This window comes from Oncorhynchus kisutch, linkage group LG11 (genome assembly GCF_002021735.2).
Source record: "Oncorhynchus kisutch isolate 150728-3 linkage group LG11, Okis_V2, whole genome shotgun sequence".
Classification (NCBI taxonomy): Eukaryota; Metazoa; Chordata; class Actinopteri; order Salmoniformes; family Salmonidae; genus Oncorhynchus; species Oncorhynchus kisutch.
In genome coordinates this window covers 73,512,595-73,528,780 of record NC_034184.2, presented here as the reverse complement: position 1 = coordinate 73,528,780, position 16,186 = coordinate 73,512,595, and the positions used below count along the sequence as shown (strand labels likewise).

Genomic DNA, 16,186 nt, shown 5'->3' with positions numbered 1-16,186 from the left:
ATCAGAGTAAGGTACTTAATTATCACCCAGAAATGATTTAATATTGAGATAAAAATGGTTGCATTGGACCTTTAAGCCAGGTGTTCCTGAGGGCAGTGTTACAAAGACTAATTAACACCTAGGTAATCAGGTGTGTGGACTCTCTAGCCAACAACAACATTAATTTTATTTTATTTATTTTTTATTTCACCTTTATTTAAACAGGTAGGCAAGTTGAGAACAAGTTCTCATTTACAATTGCGACCTGGCAATTAATCAATCAATTAATGAAAAAAATAAAAACAGACGTCCCTGACAACCAGAGTTTCCACAACCCCTGTTAAAGTGAAATAAATCCCAAGATGTCCACCTTGTTGAAGTGGTCTCCAATGACCTCCCAGATCCTGGACCACTGCAGTCTGATACGTCCCATGTTGTAGTAGGAGATCTCCACCATCTTCTGCAGGCTGAACATGCGGGGGTGTGTGGGCGAGGCCAGCTCATCCATAGACACAGCACACAGCCAGCGCACAAAGTCCACTGAGAACACAGAGAAACCAGTGTTAGTCTACCATCAGGAGAGCCATGGTACAATGCCAATACATCCACATCAGATGAGCATGTGATCAAATACTGTAATTGAATTCAGTTTGGATTTAGAACACTCACCAATTGCATTACCATCCAGTCTGGTAGAACCTGTGAATATTCTGCAAGAACAAGACAATGGTCACATCTACATGAGATATACAGTACATTCATTCACATGATAGAACAGTGGCAGAGCTAAGACCCCAAACCAGTCAGTGGTAATAGAGCAGGATCTATAAGAGACTGCTGCAGTAAATACCTGTCCACAGCCACCACCACACTCTGGGAGCTGGTCTCTCCTATGGACTCCTGGATACTGAGGATCTGCTTCCGGTCTACTGTCCCGCCTGCTGTGGACCACAGCACAGTCAGTCACATCTCCAGCATCAAGCATCATACCAAGCATCTCCAGAGTCAAACATGTTGTATAGTCAAGCACATCACCGGCTTGTTAACGACAGTTTATTTAACCAGTTTATAACCAGAACATGTATTAAAGGGATAAGCACTGACCCAGGCCCAGGTATTCATCGTTGCTCTGCTCCTTGGTGCTGCTGATGAAGCCCTCTTTCCCCCGAACCGTCCCTGAGATGTACCTGGCCTTCACCCCCGTCCCGATCAGCTGGGCCAGCTCCAACTGACTGATACACTTCATTATCTGTAGGACGGGGGAGGGAGGTGGGGGCATACAGTCATCCATACATTCAATAAGGCTGCATTTACACACGCGTCAAAAGAGCTGATGTGATTGGTCAAAAGACTGATTGTGTAAAGCCAGCCTTAGTTAGGATTGTTTTTGCACATATCTATTCATTAGTCTTAATTAGTTGAGATAGAAACATATTTTTCACATTGATTGCATCAAAATAAAGAAAAATGGAGACAAAAGGAAGCAATATAGCTTATGACAGCAATACTATAGTGGCTAATACTGATTACTAGACGTTGGCAGTATGTCCAGACCTCGTGCCAGGAGTTGCCCAGGTAGTTTCCGTCTGTGTGGGCGACGGTGATGAGAGTCTTGATGGTGTCGATATTCTTCTGCTTCATCTCAGTGATGCCAGAGCTGGCTGTGAGCAGGGTGAACCGTGCCAGGGCCTGGATGTACGCATCCCGCTCAAGCTGTGTGTGTGTGTGTGTGTGTGAGAGAGAGACCATATTCAGTACTGCAGTACTATCTCCATTAAGTTTTGGAGCATGCTATCTTTGGAAAATACACCATTTCACCTTTTGATTCATAGCCCCTCATCCCTTTCATTTAACTCATATTAATCCTCAGTGAACACGTGCAGTGTTAGCGTGCTAGATAAACTACCTGTATGGTGAAGATGCAGGCTATCCGGATGGCAAAGCGTATTCCCTCCAGACAGAGAAAAGCCACCTCAGTGTCGTCACAGTCCTGGAGGCCCACACTGAAGGCTGCTAGGAACGGGGTCCAGGCCAGCTTGAACATGGGTCTGACGTGCTCCAGGTGTGTGGCGCTGGTGAAGGGAGCCTGGACGTGACTGACAGCCTCCATCAGGGCCTTGGCTGTCTTAGCCATCTGCTCCATCTCTACGTTATACAGTAGCCGCCGCTGCTTCTCACTGGCCACACCTGATCCAGGAACAGAAGTAAAGTTATAGCATGAACAAACCCACTCTGCTTCTCACTGGCCACACCTGATCCAGAAACAGAAGTAAAGTCATAGCATGAACAAACCCACTCTGCTTCTCACTGGCCACACCTGATCCAGAAACAGAAGTAAAGTCATAGCATGAACAAACCCACTCTGCTTCTCACTGGCCACACCTGATCCAGAAACAGAAGTAAAGTCATAGCATGAACAAACCTACTCTGCTTCTCACTGGCCACACCTGATCCAGAAACAGAAGTAAAGTCATAGCATGAACAAACCCACTCTGCTTCTCACTGGCCACACCTGATCCAGGAACAGAAGTAAAGTTATAGCATGAACAAACCCACTCTGCTTCTCACTGGCCACACCTGATCCAGAAACAGAAGTAAAGTCATAGCATGAACAAACCCACTCTGCTTCTCACTGGCCACACCTGATCCAGAAACAGAAGTAAAGTCATAGCATGAACAAACCTACTCTGCTTCTCACTGGCCACACCTGATCCAGAAACAGAAGTAAAGTCATAGCATGAACAAACCCACTCTGCTTCTCACTGGCCACACCTGATCCAGAAACAGAAGTAAAGTCATAGCATGAACAAACCCACTCTGCTTCTCACTGGCCACACCTGATCCAGGATCCGAGACAAGGCTTCCTACATGTTGTGTTTTCAGACGAGTGCAGATTATAAAGTAGACGAGAGGAAGCCACCTGCACAAACACGACAAATATACATCTCCAACTGAAGAAGACACATTCCCCCCTGAACAACAGACACCATCTCCAACTGAAGAAGAAACATTCCCCACTGAACAACAGACACCATCTCCAACTGAAGAAGAAACATTCCCCACTGAACAACAGACACCATCTCCAACTGAAGAGGAAACATTCCCCACTGAACAACAGACACCATCTCCAACTGAAGAAGAAACATTCCCCACTGAACAACAGACACCATCTCCAACTGAAGAAGAAACATTCCCCACTGAACAACAGACACCATCTCCAACTGAAGAGGAAACATTCCCCACTGAACAACAGACACCATCTCCAACTGAAGAGGAAACATTCCCCACTGAACAACAGACACTACCTCCAACTGAAGAGGAAACTTTCCCCACTGAACAACAGACACTATTCTCAAACTTTTCCACTGATCAGTAACTCAATCTAATCAAACTACATCTCAATCCCATTTACATCTCTTTGATTGTGATGAGAATTCTATGATCCCCACAAAGATAAGATGAAATGACTTGTCAGTTAAATATAAAGCTGATCATTTGCAAAGATCCATTACGCCTCAAAATAGGCGTTTCATGTCTTAAACAAAGTCATCTCTGACACGCTCAATTTCAGTCTGTAATGACATTGTTGTGCTAGCAAACACAGAGGAACAGAGATACTCACTGTGCTTGTTGGATTTCAGAGTCATTTCCTTGGTCCCCTTCATAGCGATCTTCTTCCCTGCGATCTCGTCGTAGATGGCCGACAGATACTCCTCCGGTAGATCCTTGCTGTCGTTGATCCCTCTGTTCATCTTGATGTATTGTTCTTTAGTCATCTTGTTCTTAACCTTTGAAAAGTAAAAGATGAGATTTGTTACCCTGTCTGTCTGCCTGCCTACTCTGTCTGTCCACTGTTGTCTGTCTGAAATAGCTAGCATTGACTTTCCCCATGTGCCACTGCTGAAGGTCTTCTGTTGAAGCTAAGTGCAGCTCAGGTGATTGTTTCTCTCAGTTCATCTTTTCAAAAACAGGCTGTTGTCTTACCTGCGGACTATGAAGGTCTGTTGTCAACATAATGATTGAGTAGGCAAGGACGTACGCAGTGTCTGCACTTGCAAACTCAGTTTGCCTGAAGAGAGAGATAGAGAGGAGCGGAGAGAGAAGATAAACATAACAGAGATTAAACAATAGTGTTTAACCACAGACTGGTTGTGCTAGACAAGTAGAATTAGACTCGTATTTCTATTCTGAATTGTTCATTTATCCCATCCTGTCATTTCTTGATTTCTTGTTTAGTTTATTTGCCTATTTCTATTTTATTTGCGAGACACCTGCAACTCTATCCAACCAATAAACTTTGATTTGATTAAGATTTAATAAAGATTCAAAACAGAGAGCAATCTGATTGTTGCCATTCAATGTACATCACAAATGAAGTCTTTTTCTAAGTCTAAGATTCCACAATGCCCAGGGCAGGCCACACCACTCCACACTCACCCCTGATTGCATTCTAGATATCTAGCAGCAAATTTCTCCATGAGCCTGTCGATCTTCTGAGCCTCTCCCGGGAGACGGAAGCCCTCGAGGAATGTTCTGAGAGCGTAGACAAAGTCCTTGCCCTGGAAGTCCATCTGGTCCACATAGGCATACATGACCTCTTTATTGAAGCGATCATTGTCCCCCAGGAACTCACCCACCTGAGTCTGAGAGGAAGGAAGAGAGAGAGAGAGGAAGAGAGAGGGAGAGAGAGAGAGGGATGAAAAGAGAGGGACAGAAGGGGATAGAGATAGGCCGAGAGAGGCAATGATGTTGAATTCAATCAATAGATAATGATTTTTTCCTAATGCATGTGCTTCTCATTGGAATCAATTAACACATATTGTCCTGACAATTAACTTCAGAGACACAGCACAGAGAGGAAAGGACTCTGTTTTCAGTAAACAGGAGTGTTGATGTGTTAAATACATGTTTCAGTCAGTCACTCCTCTGTGCTCTATTCTCTCCGCTCTGTCAGACTCTCTGGCTGTCTGTTTGAGGGCCTCTTGTTCCAAAGCAGATGTTATGAACACTCTTTAATGCAGATTACCACCGCACCGAGCCCCCCTCGAGGCCAGCCAATCAACCGGGAGAGTGCTTCACTCGTTAAAATAAACATTGAAGTGCGGGAATTGTATTGGAGTGGGAGGGTAATGTTGGAGGTTCAACATTAGGAGATAAGTGCCTTAATGTTTCTATGGGATGGATATGTTCTCCTTTGGGCCTGCAGCTGTGTGGAGGCCGGGTGAGAGAGCCAAATGTGTGAACTGAGAGTTTAATGAGCTAGAGTGGGTATTTGTGTATTTGCTATTCGGATCTCTATTAGCTGCTCCGATCAACCACTCTACTCTACAATCGACAGGTCAGCAGGTAAAAGGTTGACAGAGGGAAGAGCTGAATGAGGTAGAGTGGGTATTTGGGAAGAGCTGAATGAGGTAGAGTGGGTATTTGGGAAGAGCTGAATGAGGTAGAGTGGGTATTTGTTTATTTGGACCTGCATAAGTTCAATGAAATGCAGTTCACTGAAGTAGATTGGGTAAACAGATTTAAGAGGGTTCTGTACCGAGTCCAGCCTCTCCTCCTGGTGCAGGAACTGAGCGAGGTCCTCCGGGGTGGTTCCCAGCATACCTTGCTCCTGGAGGTACTGGATGCCCCTCTTTGGTTTCTTGTTGAACCTGACCACAGAACAGAGAACAGGGTCATGTCTAGGGATACAGATTTTTGTCAAATTGACATCAAAAGTTTCATTTTCTTTCATTTTCATTAACCCGAACCCGAACCCTTTTCATAACCTTAACCTAATTCTCCTAACCTGCTATGTAAGGTCTCCTAAATATGTTAAGTAAGGTGGAGGAGGAAGTGTCCCTCCAGAGCCAGTGTATAATGTATATTTTGTCCTAATTACAGTAATGAATTCATTAGTAATTGGCTAATTAATCAATGGCATTAATTGATCAATTAAGTGCCAGGGAGAAATGAAAACTAGCAGGACAACATCCCCCACTAAAAGGACTGGCATTGTGCAACCCTGGGTGAATATATATTCAGCTGTCTATACAGTACAAGGTGAATATATTCAGCTGTCTATACAGTACAAGGTGAATATATTCAGGTATACAGTACAAGGTGAATATATATTCAGCTGTCTATACAGTACAAGGTGAATATATTCAGCTGTCTATACAGTACAAGGTGAATATATATTCAGCTGTCTATACAGTACAAGGTGAATATATATTCACCTGTCTATACAGTACAAGGTGAATATATTCAGCTGTCTATACAGTACAAGGTGAATATATTCAGGTATACAGTACAAGGTGAATATATATTCAGCTGTCTATACAGTACAAGGTGAATATATATTCACCTGTCTATACAGTACAAGGTGAATATATATTCAGCTGTCTATACAGTACAAGGTGAATATATTCAGCTGTCTATACAGTACAAGGTGAATATATTCAGGTATACAGTACAAGGTGAATATATTCAGCTGTCTATACAGTACAAGGTGAATATATTCAGCTGTCTATACAGTACAAGGTGAATATATATTCAGCTGTCTATACAGTACAAGGTGAATATATATTCACCTGTCTATACAGTACAAGGTGAATATATATTCAGGTATACAGTACAAGGTGAATATATTCAGCTGTCTATACAGTACAAGGTGAATATATTCAGGTATACAGTACAAGGTGAATATATTCAGCTGTCTATACAGTACAAGGTGAATATATTCAGCTGTCTATACAGTACAAGGTGAATATATATTCAGCTGTCTATACAGTACAAGGTGAATATATATTCAGCTGTCTATACAGTACAAGGTGAATATATTCAGCTGTCTATACAGTACAAGGTGAATATATTCAGCTGTCTATACAGTACAAGGTGAATATATATTCAGCTGTCTATACAGTACAAGGTGAATATATATTCAGCTGTCTATACAGTACAAGGTGAATATATATTCACCTGTCTATACAGTACAAGGTGAATATATATTCAGGTATACAGTACAAGGTGAATATATTCAGCTGTGTGTACAGCACAAGGTGAATATATTCAGGTATACAGTACAAGGTGAATATATTCAGCTGTCTATACAGTACAAGGTGAATATATTCAGCTGTGTGTACAGCACAAGGTGAATATATTCAGGTATACAGTACAAGGTGAATATATTCAGCTGTCTATACAGTACAAGGTGAATATATTAAAGTATACAGTACAAGGTGAATATATTCCGCTGTCTATACAGTACAAGGTGAATATATTCAGGTATACAGTACAATGTGAATATATTCAGGTATACAGTACAATGTGAATATATTCAGGTATACAGTACAAGGTGAATATATTCAGCTGTCTATACAGTACAAGGTGAATATATTCAGGTATACAGTACAATGTGAATATATTCAGGTATACAGTACAAGGTGAATATATTCAGCTGTCTATACAGTACAAGGTGAATATATTCAGGTATACAGTACAAGGTGAATATATTCAGCTGTCTATACAGTACAAGGTGAATATATTCAGCTGTCTATACAGTACAAGGTGAATATATATTCAGCTGTCTATACAGTACAAGGTGAATATATATTCACCTGTCTATACAGTACAAGGTGAATATATATTCAGGTATACAGTACAAGGTGAATATATTCAGCTGTCTATACAGTACAAGGTGAATATATTCAGGTATACAGTACAAGGTGAATATATTCAGCTGTCTATACAGTACAAGGTGAATATATTCAGCTGTCTATACAGTACAAGGTGAATATATATTCAGCTGTCTATACAGTACAAGGTGAATATATATTCAGCTGTCTATACAGTACAAGGTGAATATATTCAGCTGTCTATACAGTACAAGGTGAATATATTCAGCTGTCTATACAGTACAAGGTGAATATATTCAGCTGTCTATACAGTACAAGGTGAATATATATTCAGCTGTCTATACAGTACAAGGTGAATATATATTCACCTGTCTATACAGTACAAGGTGAATATATATTCAGGTATACAGTACAAGGTGAATATATTCAGCTGTGTGTACAGCACAAGGTGAATATATTCAGGTATACAGTACAAGGTGAATATATTCAGCTGTCTATACAGTACAAGGTGAATATATTCAGCTGTGTGTACAGCACAAGGTGAATATATTCAGGTATACAGTACAAGGTGAATATATTCCGCTGTCTATACAGTACAAGGTGAATATATTCAGGTATACAGTACAATGTGAATATATTCAGGTATACAGTACAATGTGAATATATTCAGGTATACAGTACAAGGTGAATATATTCAGCTGTCTATACAGTACAAGGTGAATATATTCAGGTATACAGTACAATGTGAATATATTCAGGTATACAGTACAAGGTGAATATATTCAGCTGTCTATACAGTACAAGGTGAATATATTCAGGTATACAGTACAATGTGAATATATTCAGGTATACAGTACAATGTGAATATATTCAGCTGTCTATAAAGTACAAGGTGAATAGATTCAGGTATACAGTACAAGGTGAATAGATTCAGGTATACAGTACAATGTGAATATATTCAGTACAAGGTGAATATATTCAGCTGTCTATACAGGATAAGGTGAATATATTCAGGTATACAGTACAAGGTGAATATATTCAGGTATACAGTACAAGGTGAATATATTCAGGTATACAGTACAAGGTGAATATATTCAGCTGTCTATACAGTACAAGGTGAATATATTCAGGTATACAGTATAAGGTGAATATATTCAGGTATACAGTATAAGGTGAAAATATTCAGGTATACAGTACAAGGTGAATATATTCAGGTATACAGGATAAGGTGAATATATTCAGGTGTCTATACAGGATAAGGTGAATATATTCAGGTATACAGTACAATGTGAATATATTCAGTACAAGGTGAATATATTCAGCTGTCTATACAGTACAAGGTGAATATATTCAGGTATACAGTACATGGTGAATATATTCAGGTATACAGGATAAGGTGAATATATTCAGGTGTCTATACAGGATAAGGTGAATATATTCAGGTATACAGTACAATGTGAATATATTCAGTACAAGGTGAATATATTCAGCTGTCTATACAGAACAAGGTGAATATATTCAGCTGTCTATACAGTACAAGGTGAATATATTCAGGTATACAGTACATGGTGAATATATTCCGCTGTCTATACAGTACAAGGTGAATATATTCAGAACAAGGTGAATATATTCAGCTGTCTATAAAGTACAAGGTGAATATATTCAGGTATACAGTACAAGGTGAATATATTCAGGTATACAGTACATGGTGAATATATTCAGCTGTCTATACAGTACAAGGTGAATATAGTCAGGTATACAGTACAATGTGAATATATTCAGAACAAGGTGAATATATTCAGCTGTCTATAAAGTACAAGGTGAATATATTCAGGTATACAGTACAAGGTGAATATATTCAGGTATACAGTACAAGGTGAATATATTCAGCTGTCTATACAGGATAAGGTGAATATATTCAGGTATATAGTAGAAAGTGAATATATTCAGCTATGTGTACAGTACAAGGTGAATATATTCAGCTGTCTATATAGTACAAGGTGAATATATTCAGCTGTTTATACAGGATAAGGTAAATATATATGCAGGTATACAGTACAAGGTGAATATATTCAGGTATACAGTACAAGGTGAATATATATTCAGGTATACAGTATAAGGTGAATATATATTCAGGTATACAGTACAAGGTGAATATATTCAGCTGTCTATACAGTACAAGGTGAATATATATTCAGGTATACAGTATAAGGTGAATATATTCAGCTGTCTCTACAGCGCAAGGTGAATATATATTCAGGTATACAGTAGAAGCAGCACTAGTCTGGCTTACAGGTCAATGCCCTGCTCGATGATCTCCTTCTGTTGTTTGAGAACCTCAAACTGCTCGGGGTTGTCTGTCCCTGACATCTGTGTACTATAACTCCCGATGCCAGACGAGGCTGTGGAGTCCAGCGAGTTGATGCTTCCGTATTGGTTGATGGTCTCCGGGGCCTTCGTCTCATTGGTCTCCTGCTCCGAGGGCTTCTCCTGACCTGGGGACGGTGGGAGAAGAACATTGAACAATCAATGGTCTGAGAGAGATTAGCAAACACTGTAGTTGGTGTTAGGATCCCAACGCAATCAGCAATCCAGCACAGTCAGTCAGGCAAGGCAACACTAAAAGTTTTCTAACATACTGTATATTCAATTTCCTTTTTTAGTCATTATGGGGGTTCAGCCTATAGTTTATAGATCTGGGTCTCTGGGGACTCTGCACTGCTGAGAGAAAGATAACGTGATGAACCTGAGGTCTTGTCTGGTGGTATATTGTCTGCTGTGGAGAGCCTGACCGTATCATACACACACATTAAAAAGGTTTGTTATTTAATAAACCAGGCAGCAGTTGAAGCAGTGTGCAGTAACTGTAACATGGAGGTAGCGCAGGGTGTTGTGTACGGTCTGAGGGGACAGGACAGAGCAGAGCAGCCTAACAGGTCCATGGTGGTTGCATACCTGGCTGTAACAGACATTGTAAGGGATCTTATTACCCATCGGAAACTCTGTAAAACATTCAGGACACCATCAGGGTAATGTGAGCTGGCAGTGTGCTTCATTTAATCAACAGCTTCAGAGAGCAGACACAGGGTGGGGGAGGAGGGTGGCACAGCCAGGGTAGGGGGAGGAGGGTGGCACAGTCAGGGTGGGGGGAAGAGGGTGGCACAGCCAGGGTAGGTAGCAAAGCTCTCATAGAAACACGTGTGGGAAAAAATGGTTAGAATAACAACTTATTCTAGTCAGATGTAGCTATTTCAAATGTACATAGAGCTGTGCTCCAAATCTATCCAGAATCTACAGTTCTAAGGCAAATAACAGAAGACTGCAAATGAAAGGAAGACAAGGTGTCTAACACCCACAGTACTACACACAGTCAGCGTAGCCCCCTCCACCCTCTAATCTAGGCCCAATGACTCCTACTGTTGCTACAGCAACCAGTCTATCAAACACTCCACAACTTTGTACCGTTACCTGCTCTTCCTGTGATGTCAGATCAGTACAACCAGAGAACAAAGAGATAGACCAGAATTAAGAGAAAGTAGAGAGTAGAGCAGTATTATCTATGTAAGGATGTAAAACATATTTTTAGAACAACAAATGATATGCATTAGCTGAGCTATCTACATGGAAAATAGCATAATGAGGATACACTTTCACGGACTCAGAAAAACACATTTTGTTTGAAGTAACCTAAAAGCGTAACAATACGTTTTTAGCAGCCAATACGTCATAATTTGTAGACTCAAATTTGTCTACTTGTCTTCAGCATTGTCACTAAATGAGTTGGCACTAGCTGTACTTTGGCATGGTGACGTCCCCTCTAGCAGTGGTTGTTTGTGAATTCAGCTGCCTTCCGTGCCTTGGTAGAGTTAGCTCTCTGAGTGCCAGAAGGTAGCCTGAGGCTAGCGCTGTGTATCCTCTCTGAGGGGATATGTGGAGATATCTGGCAACGCTCTCAGAGCCTCAACTTTCCTGCCTTCGTTAAATCCTTCTTTCCTTGCTTCCGTTAAAGCCCTCCTTTCCCCCTTGGTTAGCGCCCTCTATTCTCCTTTAACAGGAATTATTCCCCTCACCTCACTCTGAAGAAAGGGGTCTAGTCCAGGAGCACTGACAGGGGCTCCGTCTGTCACACCAGGGCTTTTCATCATCAGCAGGCTCAGGGTATCGAGTTAGCCTCCCCTGCTCTGGTCTATTAGCCTGGGTACATTATTGAATTAGCCTTTCCTTTCAGGGTCTGTATAAGCTGTAGGCTACTGATGAATGCTAATCGCTAATCTCAGGGACTATGCTACAGCTGTACTGATGAATACCACTCTTCCCTCAAACCCCAGTTAACCTGAGGCTGGTTTGACTGAGAATAAAGCCCTGGCATAGCTTGGCCCTTTTGCCCGTAGTCTGAAAGATTCCACTATACATATATTAAACAAACAGACAAGCGCGTCACCATTTCTGATGTGGAGCATACGATGCCAGAGCGATGTCGATATCTCAACTATACTCCAGGTACTGGGGTACTGGACTCATCCAAACCCTTTCCTCTTTCTGGTAACCACAAAAGAGCAGGCACAACGGTGCACTTGAAGAATTGCTAAACAGTTTTCCTCAGGACCTAAATCAAACACCCAGTGGCACATCAGTCCCCATCAGCCTCGGTGTAACTATGTGACTAAAGTCACTGTAGTTTGGTCAGTATCTTACCAAGGCTGGTCTGGGAGTTGGGGTTGACATACTGGTCCTTACTCCACTCCACCATACACTTCAAGATGGACACCAGACACTCCAGGCCTTTCTTCCTCAGGGTCAACTCCTGGCGGGAATAGAGAAATGTTACCGCAACGTTATGACAACTTTAAAGCAATATACTGTACATTTACCCAATACAGAGAAAGACAGTGGCCATTGGTCAGTCTTACCTGGAGCGGTGTTGTGCCGAGCTCGTGGCCTGCCCGGCCCTGTGCAATCTTCGACAGGTCATTCACCAGCCTCTCAAAGATATTAGCAGCATTCAAGTCACAATCATAATTCACATAGATATCCACCACACCCTGGGCATCTGAGGGAGGAGAGAGATGAGGGACAGTTGGTACTTGACTTGTAATAGGGATTGATGCGCTGTGCCACAGATAGCATTTCAAATTCACACCACACACTCACCTGCACATATTCTGGTTAGGGTCTGTATAACCATCCATTTATGGTCGTAGGAGCTTGTTGACGTCTCCAGAATATACAGGAAAATCTCCTTGAAGAACACCTGCACAGTGAAACAAACCATGACAGTTAAAGCTGAGGGAAACAAATAAGGGTAGCAAGAAGAGGTCAAGATGAAAAAAGCATTTTGTATCTTCATTAACAGAACTATCCACTGTAACAAATCCATAAACGCATACATCTCACTGCAAACTGAAAGCTCAACTATGAAATCATAACATCTCAACGAACAACATCCGTCTCCAGAAATGACTGTTGGCCACAAACAGTGGCAAGCAGATTAAGTCATCAACTTCAGGATGAGGTAATATTACAGCCAGACCACTGTGGAAGTGGACTATTAATCAGAGGCAACAGCTAACAGGTAATACTGAAACACACTGAGGCAGAACTACATTACTGTGCCATGTAATAAACTTCATCTCCCATGAATGACCTTTGTCAGGAGCCTGCTGTATTGAGAAATGTCAGTAGGTCAATATTTGAGAGGTATGACAGATTTACAACATTGGAAGCGGGAACAGGAGAGATTGGCAAATAGGGGGATGAGACAGCTATTCAGGAACAGAACAGTGTCTTGACCTGCATATTTATAGGTTTTCAAGTAGGACAACAGAAGGTGAGGGGGACTAGATGGAGAGCAAGTGTAGAGGAATATGAAGGAATAAAGGGTTTATGTGACTGAGACAGGAATGGAAATCCTATTTGAAGATAATAGCTTGTCAGGTAGCTTGGTTTGCACAGACACTTTCTGGAACAAAAAAACTAAATCAGCAGGTAACCCTTTTGCGACAGAGGAACAACCAAAAGTCAGGTACCTCGATCTGCATCTTGAGGTGGGTCTTGAAGTGGGAGAGGAGAGTGAGGAAGATGGAGAGCGAGAGCTCAAAGACTTCAGGGACAGAGGAGACACCGTTCTTAGACAGTGCCACACACAGGTACTGCTTGATGGCGTTGATGAACATCTCGTTGGTCTTGAAGATGGGACCAGCATTCTGCAGTATGGACAGGAGCAGCTGGAGCGACAGCACCTTGGAGCGCAGCTCGTGGGACCTGGGAGGAAAGAGACAGGGGCGTTGAGTCAAACTTATAACATTCAAGTGCAACAGGAGTTGGATTTCAGTGTTTCCCCTATATTCATAAATCTTTGCTGGCCTTTTATTATTTTTTGGAGAGACACACTTTTAAAGGAATAGTGTGAGATTTTGGCAATTAAGCACTTTTTTCTACTTACCCAGAAGAACTCATGGATACCATTTTTATGTCTGAGTACAGTCGTGGCAAAAAGTTTTGAGAATGACACAAATATAAATTTTCAAAGTCTGCTGCCTCAGTTTGTATGATGACAATTTGCATATACTCCAGAATGTTATGAAGAGTGATCAGATGAATTGCAATTAATTGCAAAGTCCCTCTTTGCCATGCAAATGAACTGAATCACCCCAAAAACATTTCCACTGCATTTCAGCCCTGCCACAAAAGGACCAGCTGACATCATGTCAGTGATTCTCTCGTTAACACAGGTGTGAGTGTTGATGAGGACAAGGCTGGAGATCACTCTTGTCATGCTGATGGACTGAGTTCGAATAACAGACTGAAAGCTTCAAAAAGGAGGGTGGTGCTTGGAATCATTTTTCTTCCTCTGTCAACCATGGTTACCTGCAAGGAAACACGTGCTGTCATCATTGCTTTGAACAAAAAGGGCTTCGCAGGCAAGGATATTGCTGCCAGTAAGATTTCACCTAAATCAACCATTTATCGGATCATCAAGAACTTCAAGGAGAGTGGTTCAATTGTTGTGAAGAAGGCTTCAGGGCGCCCAAGTCCAGTAAGCACCAGGACCGTTTCCTAAAAGTTGATTCAGCTGCGGGATCGGGGCACCACCAGTACAGAGCTTGCTCAGGAATGGCAGCAGGCAGGTGTGAGTGCATCTGCAAGCACAGTGAGGCAAAGACTTTTGGAGGATGGCCTGGTGTCAAGAAGCGCAGCAAAGAAGCCACTTCTCTTCAGGAAAAACATCAGGGACAGACTGATATTCTGCAAAAGGTACAGGGATTGGACTGCTGAGGACTGGGGTAAAGTCATTTTCTCTGATGAATCCCATTTCCGATTGTTTGGTGCATCTGGAAAAAAGCTTGTCCGGAGAAGACAAGGTGAGCGCTATCATCAGTCCTGTGTCATGCCAACAGTAGAGCGTCCTGAGACCATTCATGTGTGGGGTTGCTTCTCAGCCAAGGGAGTGGGCTCACTCACAATTCTGCCTAAGAACACAGCCATGAATAAAGAATAGTACCAACACATCCGCCGAGAGCGACTTCTCCCAACCATCCGGGAACAGTTTGGTGATGAACAATGTATTTTCCAGCATGATGGAGCATCTTGCCATAAGGCAAAAGTGATAACTAAGTGGCTCGGGGAACAAAACATCGATATTTTGGGTCCATGGCCAGGAAACTCCCCAGACCTTAATCCCATTGAGAACTTGTGTTCAATCCTCAAGAGGCGGGTAGACAAACAGAAACCCACAAATTCTGACAAACTCCAAGCATGGATTATGCAAGAATGGGCTGCCATCAGCCAATAATACTTCCAAAAATAGATCAACACAATTCATACAGAAACTGTTACACTGTAGTTAGGGCATCTGCATAATAGATCATTATAGCATATTGTCCATACTGTCTCAATCTAGTCCGACCCATATTTCTGAACAGCTATATGATGGAGAAGTAGGAACCCAACAGATTTTTTTGTCATCTTATTTGCTCTGACTGGCTTCCTCTCTGTAATGTTCCCTAGCCCTCCTCCACAGACAGACTGATATTAAATGTAGCATACAGAAATATGGAACTGCTTCTCTGACTCACAGAAATATGGCCTGATTCTCCCCAGGCGCATGGAGCGCAGAGGAAACCTGACACAACTTTATCATTTCAGCTTGGCCTGGAAAGGGGAAGCGTGTGCAACCAAAATGCAAATTTTCCGTACAATAACAAATCAACAATTTGAACAAAACATCTAATAACTGAGCCATGAACAACAAGACCGATGACCTAGGGTTTTGAATGTTTGAAGTGTCTTTATATGCTAACCATAAATCATGTGTGTGTGTGTGTGTGTGTGTGTGTGTGTGTGTTGTTCATAGTCAGTGGATTGAACTGAGCATGCCATGCAGCCTTGGGGTATGAAACCATTTCACTGTTGACTCACTTTAGGCCTTATCCCACTGCATTGTTCTTAGCCCTGGGAAAAGACTGGCCCTGGGCAAAGACTGGCCCTGGGCAAAGACTGGCCCCGGGCAAAGACTGGCCCCGGGCAAAGACTGGCCCCGGGCAAAGACTGGCCCCGGGCTAAGACTGGCCCCGGGCTAAGACTGGCCCCGG

The 16,186-nt window shown here is 42.1% G+C and overlaps 1 protein-coding gene across 3 annotated transcripts in view; it reads right to left on the bottom strand.

The window, feature by feature from the left end:
* LOC109900149 (brefeldin A-inhibited guanine nucleotide-exchange protein 1) overlaps positions 1-16,186 on the bottom strand; it is a 98,375-nt gene that overhangs the window by 21,981 nt on the left and 60,208 nt on the right. For 2 of the 3 annotated variants that reach the window (XM_031836304.1, XM_031836306.1), the window contains 15 exons: positions 13,622-13,856; positions 12,747-12,846; positions 12,506-12,645; positions 12,291-12,399; positions 9,889-10,090; positions 5,519-5,630; positions 4,417-4,622; positions 3,964-4,048; positions 3,602-3,767; positions 1,886-2,166; positions 1,534-1,692; positions 1,084-1,228; positions 830-920; positions 649-689; positions 350-519 (listed from right to left, as the gene is read on the bottom strand). In XM_031836304.1, the coding sequence (XP_031692164.1) occupies positions 350-519; positions 649-689; positions 830-920; positions 1,084-1,228; positions 1,534-1,692; positions 1,886-2,166; positions 3,602-3,767; positions 3,964-4,048; positions 4,417-4,622; positions 5,519-5,630; positions 9,889-10,090; positions 12,291-12,399; positions 12,506-12,645; positions 12,747-12,846; positions 13,622-13,856 (2,242 nt within the window). The remainder of the gene's footprint in view (positions 1-349; positions 520-648; positions 690-829; positions 921-1,083; positions 1,229-1,533; positions 1,693-1,885; positions 2,167-3,601; positions 3,768-3,963; positions 4,049-4,416; positions 4,623-5,518; positions 5,631-9,888; positions 10,091-12,290; positions 12,400-12,505; positions 12,646-12,746; positions 12,847-13,621; positions 13,857-16,186) is intronic. The other variant, XM_031836305.1, reaches the window with a different exon arrangement.